This window comes from Mixophyes fleayi, chromosome 1 (assembly GCF_038048845.1).
Source record: "Mixophyes fleayi isolate aMixFle1 chromosome 1, aMixFle1.hap1, whole genome shotgun sequence".
Taxonomy (NCBI): Eukaryota; Metazoa; Chordata; class Amphibia; order Anura; family Limnodynastidae; genus Mixophyes; species Mixophyes fleayi.
In genome coordinates this window covers 197,294,584-197,308,569 of record NC_134402.1, presented here as the reverse complement: position 1 = coordinate 197,308,569, position 13,986 = coordinate 197,294,584, and the positions used below count along the sequence as shown (strand labels likewise).

Sequence of the window (13,986 nt, the reverse complement as noted above, 5' to 3'; positions counted from 1 at the left end):
AGGAATTGTAAAGTGTTATGGTGTATATGTATGTTATTAGCTTTCATTGCAGGGGTTTCTAATCAATTCTGTTTTTAGAGGAAAGACCTCCCATTGTCAGTGTGTATGTAGATGAATCTCATTTTTGTTTTCTCTCTCTAAGAGCTTTCCTGGGAGCAAAAGATCTTTTTCCATATGAAAAGTACAAGGATAAATATGGCAAACCAAACAAAAGGAAAGGATTCAATGAGGGTCTTTGGGAAATTCAGAGTAATCCACAGGCCAGCTACAGATTTCCTCCCCCAGTAAGTGTGCATCTGCTTACTACTTTTTAGGCCACATCATTATGCCGTCTTTTTTGCTACCTGCTTCAGGTTCATAATGTTTTGTTTTCTACTTCAGTCAACCAACTCCTCAGATAGTGACGTGCCACCTGAGAAAGGTGGTGATGAAGAAGAAAATCTGCCTGTTCCTGTTACTGCTGTTACATCAAGCGAAGATGAGGGTAGTGAAAAGCAAGAAGTTAAGACTATTAAGGTATGCAGTTGCAAAAAAAAAAAAGTAATGATGCTAAAATTCAAAACGCATAAACCTAAATTAATATGTGAAATAAGGATGTAGTTCCCTGGCACTCCACCACTGAATGACCTAAACAAAATCTCCACTAATATAGGGATGACAATTTATAGTAAGGTATTAAAACATGCTGAAATTGCTCTGGCAGCATAACATTTACAGATTATAAACAGATGTTATGGCATATAATTATAAAGACATTAAGTGCAGTATCCAAACTCCCAATAATCGTATAATAGAATGCACTCCAGTAGAGAATAATCCTATTATTGGAAAATCTAATAGTGTTGTCTGAAGCAGGTATGTGTATGTCCCAATTAGTGCCTGTTCAATTCCAAAAAGATCCTTCCCAATCTGGGAAGAGAAATCACAGTTCGTGATCACATAGGTCCCGTCCTTCCTCCAGGTCTTCCCGAGGTGATCTTCGGGGTCCTCTGGATGGAAAAAAGTGAGCTGTCTGTGGACCGACTGTTCCACTGTTGAGCGGATATAAGTAGGTCATATGTGCTTCCAGCTGTATATATCTCGGTCTATTGCCTAATAAGTCCCGCTCGGCGGGCGATTCTCCTGCGGCTACAGCCTAACGGAAGAGTTTGTTTCGTCCTTTCTGGAGGAAGGATGAGACCTATATGATTACGAACTGTGATTTCTCTTCCCAGATTGGGAACGATCTTTTTGGAATTGAACAGGCACTCATTGGGACGTACACATACCTGCTCCAGACATCACTATTAGATTTTCCAATAATAGGATTATTCTCTACTGGAGTGCATTTTATTATACGATTAGTGAGCGTTTTTGGATTCTGCACTTAATGTCTTTATGATTATATGTCATAACATCTGTTTATAATCTGTAAATGTTATGCTGCTACACTCAGGCCAGAGCAATTTCAACATGTTTTAACACTATTCTATAAATTTTAAAATGTCATCCCTATATTAGATTGGAGATTTTGTTTGTCATTCAGTGGTGGAGCGCCAGGGAACTACATCCTTATCTTACTGTCTGAATGGTAGGGAGACCATTCAAATCCCTATAGGCAGCAACCCACCTACATATTCCTCCTCTGATGAGGAAATAGACAGCTCTTGGTAATTCTCAATATCTAAATTAATGTGTACTAGATGTGAATAAAACACTACCTTATTAAATTAGGGTGCAGTCACCTTCCGATTTCCCTTTTGTTAGCCAGTGGTTAGAAGTCTGGTAAAAAGTGAAAAACAATAGACTCCTTCTGTGCAGTAAGTAAATCCAACTTACAATTACATAGGTGCATAAGTAACTGTGTATGTAGTGCAAAAGCAAGGTAGTGTTTATCTGTTTAAGTATCTTTAGGTCCTCCACACTTTTCCTTGTTGAATAATTTTCCTTCAAATTAAGGAATATTACCAAACAAAACAGGACTTATAGTGTATTTAGTCTTAATATTTTTAATAAAAATTATGCACATGCACAAATCTATAAAATAACTTCTAATCTTCTAGCCTCCATGGCAGCCATTACAATGGGTAGGTACCCTTTTCCAGTGCCCCCTGAGTAGTATAAGGAACTTATGAGAGAATCATTTTTGTGACTTAAGAAAATATATGTGCTATAGAAGGGTTACAGAGAGGAAAGTCGCAGACGAGCATTTATTTAGAGTACTGATGTTTGCAATCTGAATATGATTCTCCAGTAATGAATCTGTAGGGATTAAGGAGTCGCCTAGGATGTTTAATTTGTACAATGTGCTTATGCATTTTTACAATTCTATGGGTATGGATGAGGAACAGACTGCTACAGACACTCCTAAATCCAATTTCTCTTTCTTACCATTGGGGGATACTGACAATGGGTTATAGTAGGTGGGTCTGACGTAAAGGCGCTCATACAGTCAAAATGGCTGATCAGAGACTCCTCCCTAGGGGTGAAATGTCTGTTTGCCACTTTCACCCTGAGTCCCTGATCATAGGAGAGTAGCGGTTAGGCTTCCCTCTCCCCTGCAGCCTGCCAACTAGTGACAGCTAGGTGCAGTGCATGCTTTACTTAGCCGCCCCACTGCTCTCGCAGAACTCCGTGGCAGTCTGTGCATCCACCCAACAACGAGCTAGAACTAGTGTGGACCTGAATCGAGAGTACAGCTCCGGCGGGTGGGGTCAGAGAGCCGGCAGAGGGCCATGTGGCATCTGAGGGACAGCGATCCATGGTCCACGGAGACCCACTGATCCACAGTGCCGACACGCATCTCTATTAGGAAGAGACCAGTGTCTGCATCAGACAGGTAACTGGCATGTGTGGAGGGCAAGGTTATAGGAGAGGTCTGTTAAAGCTGCCTACAGTCTGGAAAGTGATACCCACATGGTCGTTTTGATTATCTTTCCTTCTCTGCGGTGACCACCATTTTCTCCCTCGCTATCATTACAGTGTCTGTTTCTCTCTTCAGTGTCTTTTTAAGCAGTATAAGGGTTACACTATATGTATAGTGTTTATGACCTTTGACTCATTTAAGGCTGGATTCATTAAAGAACACAAAACTTACATAATGTGCGGTTTAAAAAAAAAAAATATATATATTTTTTTATTTTTTTTTTACAGTTCCTCTTGATTGCGAACACATGTTCTAGCATACATACTCGGCCATTCTCACTAGTAATTGGCACTTAGTTTAGACCTGTAGCTGGAGCGAGAGATACGACTGAAAAACAAGTAGTTTAGAGATGCCCGACCGCTCCAGGTGGAGCTTCTCCGGAAATTGTCCAACTCCACCCTTCACCTGGTCAGGCAGATCATCTTGCTGTCCGCAGCGATGCATCACTCCCTCACATGCTGGTTGACCAGAGCAAATCTTGTAAAGGGTCAGTCCTTCCAATGATGGGAATGGACCCTGGTTACCACAGACACCAGTCTGTGTGGTTGGAGTGCGGTCATCAGGTGATCTCCAGTTCCATGGCCTCTGTTCTCCACAGGATTTCTCATTGCCCATCATTGTTCTGTAACTCGGATCGATATACATGGCGCTTGTTCAGGGTCAACGGGTTCTGGCCGGAGAGCCCCTGAAGAGCCAATTGGACAACGCTACCGCAGAAGCCTACCTGAATCATCAAGGGGAAACAGACAGTGCCAAGGCGATGCGAGAGACTGCGCAGATCATTACCTGGGCGGAACATTACTTTTTGGTGATATTGGCCATCTTCATCCCAGAATTGGAGAACTGGGAGACTGATAATCCCAGCCGAAACAGGATCCACCCGGGGAATGGTCCATTCACGTGGAGGTCTTTTACTCTTCTGGTACAAGGTTGTGCAAATTATGATTAAGGCAAGTAAACCATCTTCCTCTGCAAATTACTATTTCTGTGTGTGTGAAAAGCTTACATCTGGTGGTGTGAAAGTCACAGTTTTCATACTTCCTGCTTTAGTCTTTACTGCTTGCTACCTTTCCTGCAGGGCGGTTTTGAAAAAGGCCCCAGACTCTCTTCTTGGAACTGAAAGTTTCTGCACTCTCAATCTTCTTTCAGCGCAAGGTGGCAGTCATGAAGGATGTCTAGACTTTTCTACAGGGGTTTCTGCATGCTCTACCCCGCTGTGTATATCCGGTAGAGCCTTGGTATCTAAATGTGGTGCACATACTGAGAAACCCTTTGAGGCTCTAGTTTCTGTTGATCTCTGTTGTGTTATTTGGAAGGTGGTTGTTTTTACTTGCCATTTCATCTGCTGGTTGGGGGTGCTGTGCTGTAACCCCCACCCTTATGGTGTTTAAATCTGATAGTGCTAAACCCTGCATTGTGCCGAAGGTGGTCTTTGTTTTCACTTAAACAAGGGGATTGTCATTCCAACATTTGCGTATTTGGCCAGCATCTAAGCAATCCACTGCTCGCTGGCTTACATTTCACCATTTGTTTGTTTGGCTTTTGTTGAGATGGCTAGACCAGTGCCAAGGTTTGAAGGCTCATTCCACCAGGCCTGTTGGTGATTCGGAAAATAACTTTTCTTCATTGCACAGCACAGGCCTAGATCTGGCCATGCTCCCCGCTGGTACCCGGTCTGGCTCTGCACTTGCGGGTGCGCACACAACATCCGCGAGAAAAACAAAGTAGCTTTAAAAATATTTTTTTTAACTATAGAGCTCCAGTGGGTCCCCAGGCTGGTCCGGGCCCGGGTAATTGGTACCCCCCTCTCTTGGTGCCCCTGATCATTTCCATTAAGATCAGAAAACAAGAGTTTTCCCTTTCTTTCTGTCAGCGATGTGATGCCAGTACTTCTAGACAACCTTTCAGGAGTAAGGAAAATAGGCGTAGGCCTCTTTTCTGGCAGTCAACCTCAGATGATTGCAGAATAAAAAGCCCCCTGCACACAAACAATATGGAGATGAGGGCAATAGGCAGCATGGCAGTCAAAGACAACAGCATAGCAGATTGTCTCAGAAAATCTGTTTAAAGATGTTTAAACTTGTCTGGAGGTTCAGACTACACCACGTAAGTTTAATGGCAATGACTTGGAACACCGAAGCTGGTCATTTTGTGGTTTACAATTTCTTAGGAAGTGCTCCAAGAATAGTTTTGGATTCTGATATTGAGGACCATTCAACTGCACCAGGTGTGACCTCTGCATTCAAATCCGGAAGTCCTCTTTTTGTAATGGCATAGAGATTGATTGGTCATTGTTGAGGTACAAGATAATCTCTGACAAGATGATTAAAGTGCTTTTGCAAACTAGAAAACAAAACTTCCTCCATTTATTATAGGATTTGGAGAATATTCATCTCATGGTGGAAGTCCAAATTGGAGGAGCACACTTCTGCTAGCATTCTGCACATTCTTGATTTGCTTCAACAAGGGCCTTGCCTTTCACAACTATAAATGTTCATGGATCTGCCCTCAATATTTTTCTGGACACTATTCGCATTTGGGGGTCTTACATTTTTTTTTTTCTTTTTTCCAAGCCATAAAGAGAATTTCTCCTCATATTAAACATTTTGTGACCCTTTGATCTCAATATTATCCTGGAAGCCTAAATGTCTAATCCCTTTGACACTTTGCAAGAGGTCTCACATTTAAGGGATTATTTGTAACAGCAATCATGTCTGCCTGTTAACTGCGAGAATTACTTGTCCTGTGGTGTGAGAAGCCACTTTTGAATATCACTTTTCCTACCCAAGGTAGTTTCCACTTTTTGTATGAATCTGGAGATCATACTTCCATGTCTCTACCCACAACCAAATAATGACAAGCAGGGATGATTGCATACACTAACTAGATCTAGTCAGGTAATTTTAGTTTACCTTTCCAGAACTAAGTGTCGGAAAAATGGATCAACTATTTGTCCTTCCTGTAGGACCTCGAAAAGGACATGCTCCATCACAACATAATCTTATAAACCTGTGCAATGATCTCTCTGATCAGTCTTTCAAGAGTTACAGATGCAAGGTGCCTGGAATTATAAGAGTTGATTTTACGTGGGCAGCAGCAATCTCTTTGACACACAGGCCTCGTCGGATGATCTCTGCAAAGCTACAGGGAGCTTATCGATTCACACCTTTGCCTGACAACATCTGCTGTTACTCGGTTTGGAAAGGAAATCCTTCAAAAGTTATTCAATAAAAGTAATTTCACTTGGCACTGTCAGTGTTTTTTTTTTTTTTTTTTGTGTCCACACTGTCTTTTATATATTGCTTGAGTATCCCATTCATTATGACTGCCATGGACTTGATGATAAGCAAATGAGAGAATTATTACCATTAATTTCATGACTTTTGAGATACTCCATGGCAGCCCAATGTTCCCATCCATGTTGTCTATTTATAAATTTCAGGGACAGCTTGTGAAGTTTCTGAAAAACACAATGGGAAAGAGGAGTCGCACTCAATATACCTTCTGAGGGGGCAGTTACTTAGGTTTTATAATTTTATGTTTTTAAGTTTTAAGTTGGATTTACTTACTGCACTAGATGTCTTCGCTCTGGAGAAGGGCATCCCACTCTGTTCTCTCATTGGTTGCCTGTGGTTGTAAACCCCCAGTTGGAATGGATAAAGAGCAAGCCTATTCCAAATGTGAGGTGTGTTTCTATCCCCTACCATGGATTATTTTATTGTGTTATGATTACTTGTATGGGAACTAGCTGGTTCACCGTTAACAGATGTGGATAGTGGGCAAGGAAAAATAGCAATGGTAGAGCCTAGCCTTCATTTGCATTGAGAGGAAAAGGCAATAGGGCTATAAAAAGTTATAGAACATGTGCGTGTCTTCGTACAAATATTAAGAGTCATGCTAAAGAAATAAAATAAATAAATATACTTTGTGAATATTTTGCACCTTTACGCATCCCAGAAGGTAACCGTATATTTCCTATGATTTTATGCTTGGGCATTAATTATTATAAAGTACAGATGCTATGCAAACCTCACAAAATGAGGGGGGTTTGCATATGTTGCTTTAATATGTGCAGTTTATTACAGAATAAATGCAGAGCAGCTTTGGAATGAAGTTGGCACACAGGTCTCTCTCTACAGAGATGTGTCCATTACTCATGTGCACTTTCTATGTCAACAGCCTCCTAAACACTCATCCAGTGAAATGGAGCCAGACAGTGTTTCTTCATCTGAAGAGGAAAACTCTGATAGTGACAAGGTAAACAATATTGTGATATTGCAATTAATGTCGTTCATTAATGTGTCGTTAAATTTGTTGCCGTGTTTTCTACACTATATCACCCTTTTAACAGAAAACTTACTAGCTTACACTCTCTTGAAGAAAGTAAATGTTTTCTATACTGTTTAACAAAAGCCACTAAATTAATACATTTCTTTGGGTGATGTGATATATTTTTATTAACAGGATGGCGCCACTCCCCTCCCTCCACCCATAAGCCTTCAGAAAAGTGTACTCTTACTGCTGCTATGCAAATAAAAAAGGAAATTATTTGACTCTCAAGAACTGCTACCATCTGTCTAAAAGCAAAACCTTCGTCAAGTTCTAAGGAGAAAATAATTCTTCAATAATCTCAAAGTAATTATTTTTTTTCCCCTGAAAAGGGTTATATGCCGATTTCTAAACCGTTTGAAGTTTATCATTCTACAGTGAGGAAGACTGTTTACAAATTAAACACATTGTCAACTGTCTTCAATCTTTCCAGCAGTGGGTGTCCCAGCAAATTCACCCAAATACCAGACCATATGATTCTCTGAGTAATTGCAAAGAACCCAGAATCTACAGGCATAGGTCTACAGACCTCTGTCAACATGGTAAATGTTCAACATTCTCATCTCATTCTCAACCATCAGAGAGAAACTGAACAGGTCGCTGTGACAAAATGGGCTTAATCTGCACCCTTTCTGCTGGAAGAAACCAAGCTCCTTCACCAGCACCTGGAACAGCTTCCTTCTGGGTGCTGTGTCTCTTTGTTGGTGGCTGGCTGGTTCCTCCTGCCCTCTTACCTTGGATCAGGGCTATGGACCAGAAGGCAGAGCATTGACTCAAGCCATTGGGTTCAATACAGCACAACGTGGGAGTGCAGTAAAATTGTTAGCTCTTATCTGTAGGTTACAGGAATCAAGCAGATAATAGGTGTGGAATATATTTTACCAGGGGCTTTGCTGCCGTGTTTATTCAGTTTAGTAAACACAGACTGATGGTGGTAATGAAGTCCCTTTTAACCAGCCCAGGCTGATTCACTAATATTGCATTTGAATCAGCCTGGACCTTTTCATCACACCTTTTAAGATTGTACTCCATGACCTGTAATAGGTGTCTATTTTTCCACACACTGCTAGGGTGAGGGGGTCTCAGTCTCCTCCCAACCCTGACAACACAAATTCTGAGCTGGGAGACTTAATTGTTAAACCTCCCACCCAAATTACTTCCAGGTAACCTGTTCTGGGGTTTAGCTCCCCCCACCAAGACAACATAGGTTTCAGTTATAAGTTGTTCTGAATCCAGGCAGCAGTCTCCCTGCTGCCAATACTGTAACAAACAGTGCTCCAGTGTAGCACTCCCGGGGCTCCCAAGATATAATGCATCTCCTGGATTCCTTTTTATCGCAGAGGTTGCTGCTATGGTCCCTTCACTGGACCGCCAGGAATAGGAAGGACACGCTGAACCACCAGGACTCAGGAGTGGTGGGATAACTTGATTGGATGTCATCCTATCCCAAATGAAACACCAGGGTAGGAAACAATGTATTTAATACCCTCAAAAACCTGCGATAAATACATTTCACATGTATGCAATAAGCATAATGTTGATTTTAATTAACTATGTCTTGCAGCTTTTGTAGGGGGTGGGGGACTGGCCACAATGGCTTTCATGCAAGTTGAAGCAAACTTTAATGGATATAAGATTTAGAATCCCTTTACCTTCTATTAACAGGTTGTGCTGTTCCTGTTTAAATGGCTTTCTCTACTGCCATGGGACTTCAAAAAGGAATATCTCAGAATAAGCCTCAAGAATAATTCTGTACCTCTGGAAGGGAGGGTGTCCCCTGAAACGTTGAGCATTATTCTTTGTTACCCCCTTGGTCGTTTTACAGTAAAATTGCTCATTAAAGCATGTAATAATTGTTTGTTCCAGTTTGCATGCAAGGGTAGCCAGCATAATGCCCAAAAGATTGCAGTACTGTCTGGGCAAAGTAGCATTAGCTCAAAACACAAGACTTCTGGAGTAATGTGCTTGATAGATTAGACAAAAAGTTTTTTTTTTTACTTGCTGTAAAATCCATGTCTCTTAACCCATTTGGGGGACACTGGTAACCATTTGATATAGAGGGCACTGTGTAGGGAGTAAGGCACTTAATTCTAACAGACTTGACTGGCCTGCACTTTCCCCCTCTATGCCCCCTTGACGGAGTCATCTCCGTTATTTTACTAACAAAGCCCTACGGATGGGATTAAAGTCTCATTTAACAGAACGTACAACCAAAACCATCAGAACAATGGGTGGGAGCACAGTGTCTCCCAAATGGGTTAAGAGAAATGTATTTTACGGTAAATAAAAAATCCTCTTTACTCTTCTCTCCTCATTTGGGGGATACTGCTAACCATGGGGATATTCCAAAGCTGCCCCTATGGGTGGATACGCGATGAACTAGCTGCTTGCAAAAGTTTTCATCCAAAACTAGAGTCTTTGAAGACAAAGGCGTTGAAGCTATATAATCTGGTGGACGGAGACCCCTGCACACTTGCTCCATTCCGCGTAGCCCAGAAGGCGCTCACCGGCCTGGTTGAGTGAGCCGTAACCTCTGCAGGAACTGGAGGACCCTCTGAGATAGGCCCAATGAATAGTCGTCTTAATCCATCTGCCAAATGTCTGTTTAGCTGCCGGCCATCCACGCATGTGCGCTTCCTACAGCACCAGAAGATTATCTGTATTGGCACAGATGTTGTGCGATTTACATCGATTTTCAAGGCCCTTACCGTATCCAGGAGATGCAAGGAGAACCGGACTGTGAGTGCCAAAACAATACAGGAATGACAATATCCTGGTAGATGTGGAACCTTGACACACCTTAGGCTGGAAGGAAGTTGTGGTGCACAAAGCAGCTCTGTCATCCTGAAAAAACGAGAGAGGGTGATCTGGAAAACAGGGCTGCCAACTCCAAAACCCATCTGGCAGATGACATTGAAATTAAAAAGGCCCCCTTCCTGGTCCGTAACATTAGAGACTGACTGTAACGGTTCAAACAGCAACTTCTGTAGTGATGTCCGTATCAAATTCAAGTCCCACGGTTCCAGTGGCTGAACAAAATGGGGTTGAACGTGAAGAACCTCCTTTAAAAAAAAAAAAAAAAAATTGTGGACCTCCAGCAACACAGCCAAATGTCTCTGAAAGATAGCCAAGACCTGAATCTTAAGAGAGGCCAAATGCAAACCCTTATCCAGACCCATCTGTAGGAAGGACAATAACCTAGGCAAACAAAACGAGGAGGTAGGAGCACCCTTTCATTCACACCAGCCTATGTAGGCCTTCCAGAGCTGGTGTGAATTTCTTGATGAAGTTTCCTGGCCCTGATCATCATCTGAATGACCTTGACAAAGAATCCTTTTCTGTGGAGAAACAGGGCTTTGCCTGCAAGGCTGTCAAAGCCAGTTGTGCCAAGTCCTGATGGATGAATGGACCCTGGCACAAGAAGGTCTGTTCTGCATGGAAGTCTCCAGGGCGGTTCCACCTCCTTGCCCTGCAGATCTGGGTACCAAGAATTTCATGGTTTACCTTTTTTCAGCCCTGAAGGTAGCATGGGAATTGGTGGGGGGGGGGGGGGGGGAGATACACCTGCCGTTAATTCCACGGAACCATCACGGCATCCACTAGGAACGCCTGAGGTCCCTAGTTCAGGCACAATATTCGAGTTATCATATGATTAAGCCGAGAGGCCATCATGTCACATGTCAGCCTCTGGCATACTTCACCTGTCTACAATCTGAGAGAACACCTCCGGATGGTGGGACCATCCCCCAGGATTAATGGCATGGCGACTCAAGTAGTCTGCCTCCCAAAATTCTACTCCTTTGAAAGAAAACTGCTTGAATGGATGGAACTTAATGTTCTGCCCAATGCAGGATCCTGGCCACCACTTTCATGGCCAGTAGATTTCTAGTACCCCCTGGTTATTGATGTCTCCACCACCGTGGCGATGTCTGAGTGAACACCTGTTCCGCAGGAGCCTCTGCACCTGGGCCAGGGCATTGACTGCGGCCCTTAACTCGAGCACATTGTTGGGCAGTCCTGACGCTTCCTGAGTCCAAACACCCTGGAGACGTAGGTTGAGCGTCGCTGCCCACCAGCCTAGAAGGCTAACGTCCGTGGTCACTATAGTCCAGTCCCAGACTGAGATTCCTCATCTGCAACCACCACAATAGGGAGAGGCCGGTCGCTTGCAACAGCCGGAACAATTGTTTTGCCAACTTGAGGGTTGGACCTGGACAATCCGGCCAGTATCTGGGCTGGAAAGGTTGAGTGGAAGCGAGCATGATACAAGATACCATTCGACCCATCGGCTTCCTGCACTGAATAATGGACACCGACCTGAGGGCTAACAAGGCTTTCACTTGTCTTTTGAATAATTTGGTTTTTGGTCTGTGGCAAAAAATACTCTGACAACTGGTGTCTAACCAGAGGCCCAATAACACCATGTTCTGGGTAGGGATTATGCTGAATTTGAAGTTTATGACCCAGCAATGTGACTGCAGCGTCCTTGCTGCACGTTGCAGGTGGGATAGAGGCAAAATTTGCCTTTATCAAGAGATTGAGGTACGGAATCAACGTTTCCCCTTTTGTGAAGTAGAGGTGTAGCCATGACTGCCATCACCTTTAACACCCGTGGTGCTGTGGCCAGACCGAAGGGGAGAGCCCTGAGCGAGAAGTGGCTCAACCCCACTGCGAACCTGAGGGGTTCTATGGTGGCCTTCCCATATTGGTATGTGAAGATATGAATCCTTGATGTCCAAGGATGCTAGGAATTCGTTCTGCTCCATAGAATTGTTCACTGAGCGAACAGACTCCATCCTGAAACTAGGCTCTCACAAGAGCAAATTGAGGGACTTTAAGTTCAGGATGGGACAAAAGGACTTATTTGGTTTCTAGACGAAGAAAGGCTTTGAGTAATAGCCTGAGTCTTTTTGTTCCCAGAGGACAGGGACAATCACTCTTGTGCACAACAGGAATTGAATGGCCCCCTGAAGGGCCACTCTACTAGCTTCATCTCGAGGAGAGGAAAGAAAACGCTGTTGTGGTGCCCCTAAGACGTCCAGGATATAATCTCTGTCCACAATGCCACTTACCCAGGCGTCTCACGAAGAACCGATCCGCTGGTCCCAAAAGAGCAAGAGCCAAGCCCCCACCAGCGCACTTCTGTACAGGAGATGGGGAAGTCATGCAGGTTACTTATCTGCTGGTTTGGGATCTTCCTGTTCAAGCCTGCCTACCTCTCTAAGCCGCACCCCGCGATGACAAGGGACTGACCCCCTCAAGGAAGCACCCCGAAATCTCCCGGCAAACCGAAAAGACTGAAGTTCCAAACTCGCATGTTTGCTTGTAAAGGCATCCATGTGGACCTAGTCTTTAGAATAAAGTTACATGAGCATGCATAGTTAAATAAGAGTTTAAAAACTGGCCTAGAATGCTGAACTTCTTAGTGCAAATAATATAGGTTTATGCAGCAGTGACCTACTCTTCAGCTGTCAGCAAGTGGCTTTTTTGAAGATTTAAAATACATCTATAGCTATGGTGTGAATGACTGGACCAATGTTTTGTGAAGAAGTGAAATATTTTAAATATGGAAATAAGGCAGGTAGACTTTAAGCAACTTTAGGGAGGGGGCAGAGGGCTAACATAAAGCCCTAAGTTGAGACTGATTCAAAAATAGGTAAATGCTATAGTAAGGGAGTATTACCAGTAACTATATTTTTCAGTTAATAGACCCTGAGGATTATAAATATACTTGCTGCTTTTCAAGTATTGAGATTGCTTATTTCCCAGACAATAAAGAAGAAATTGTAAAATGATTGATGAAAATGTGCTTGAGGCTCTAGAGGCCCATGTTCTGGAGGAGGGGTGGTACCTGGAGTTGATTTAGACTATTCATATTAATGTCAACCCCTCCATTATAAGCCTGGTGATGTTCGCAGTATACCAGGTTCTTGTATATCAATTTCTTTAATCAATCAAGTAATTTAAATTGTTGGCATATAACTATTTGCCGATAGATAAGCAATGCATATGTTGAACTGATTGGAAGTGTGGTTTATCAGGGACAGATACTGGTGGAGAACAATTTAAGTTAGAAGGGGAGAAAGAAAGAAGTGCAGCCATACTAGCCCATAATGCTGAGAAATTTTCCAATAACGCAGATTTTTGATATCATAGGAAAGTTCTGTCGGAAGTAGGATTCCAAGGGGCCAATTTAATTTGACCATGTTGTTCTAGGAATAACGCGGCCTGCGCAGTACTATCGTTAGTACGGTAATTTTAACGCTGATTTTTGCTCGCACCTCTCAGGGCTGCGAGTAAAAATCTGGGTTAAAATTACTGTATTAAAGGTAATACTACGAACGCCGCGTTAATCCTAGACTAATGTGGCTGAGTTGAATCTGCGCCCAAGTATAATTTGACATGTTTCAAGGCAATTTACTGTGTTTACTGTGAACAAGTGTGCACTATATACTCCATTCTTCCTTTCAGATCCTATATTTTTGCAGAACAAGACAACATTCTCGCCACTATTCCTCAATATAGCGATTAAACCACTGGCACATTAATTCAATAGATGCAAATATCAAAGAATAAATGCTGGATATTTTGAAGGTTCTTGCAGTAGATGTAGTTGTGTTTAATGGGTCTGAGCTATTGAGTTACAAAGGATACTAGATTTTATAGATTATATCCGTTCCTTTATTGGGTTTGTTTTAGGTAAAAATTTTCGTACCTCTTGAAATGAAAGACTAGGTTTAAAGGTTTATCAA

At 42.7% G+C, this 13,986-nt stretch overlaps 1 protein-coding gene across 2 annotated transcripts in view; it reads left to right on the top strand.

Annotated features, from left to right (window-relative positions):
- The window catches only part of HDGFL2 (HDGF like 2), a 55,582-nt gene that overhangs the window by 3,839 nt on the left and 37,757 nt on the right, over positions 1–13,986 (top strand). For both annotated transcript variants that reach the window (XM_075204741.1, XM_075204740.1), the window contains exons 3-5: positions 143–284; positions 382–516; positions 7,085–7,162. In XM_075204741.1, the coding sequence (XP_075060842.1) occupies positions 143–284; positions 382–516; positions 7,085–7,162 (355 nt within the window). The remainder of the gene's footprint in view (positions 1–142; positions 285–381; positions 517–7,084; positions 7,163–13,986) is intronic.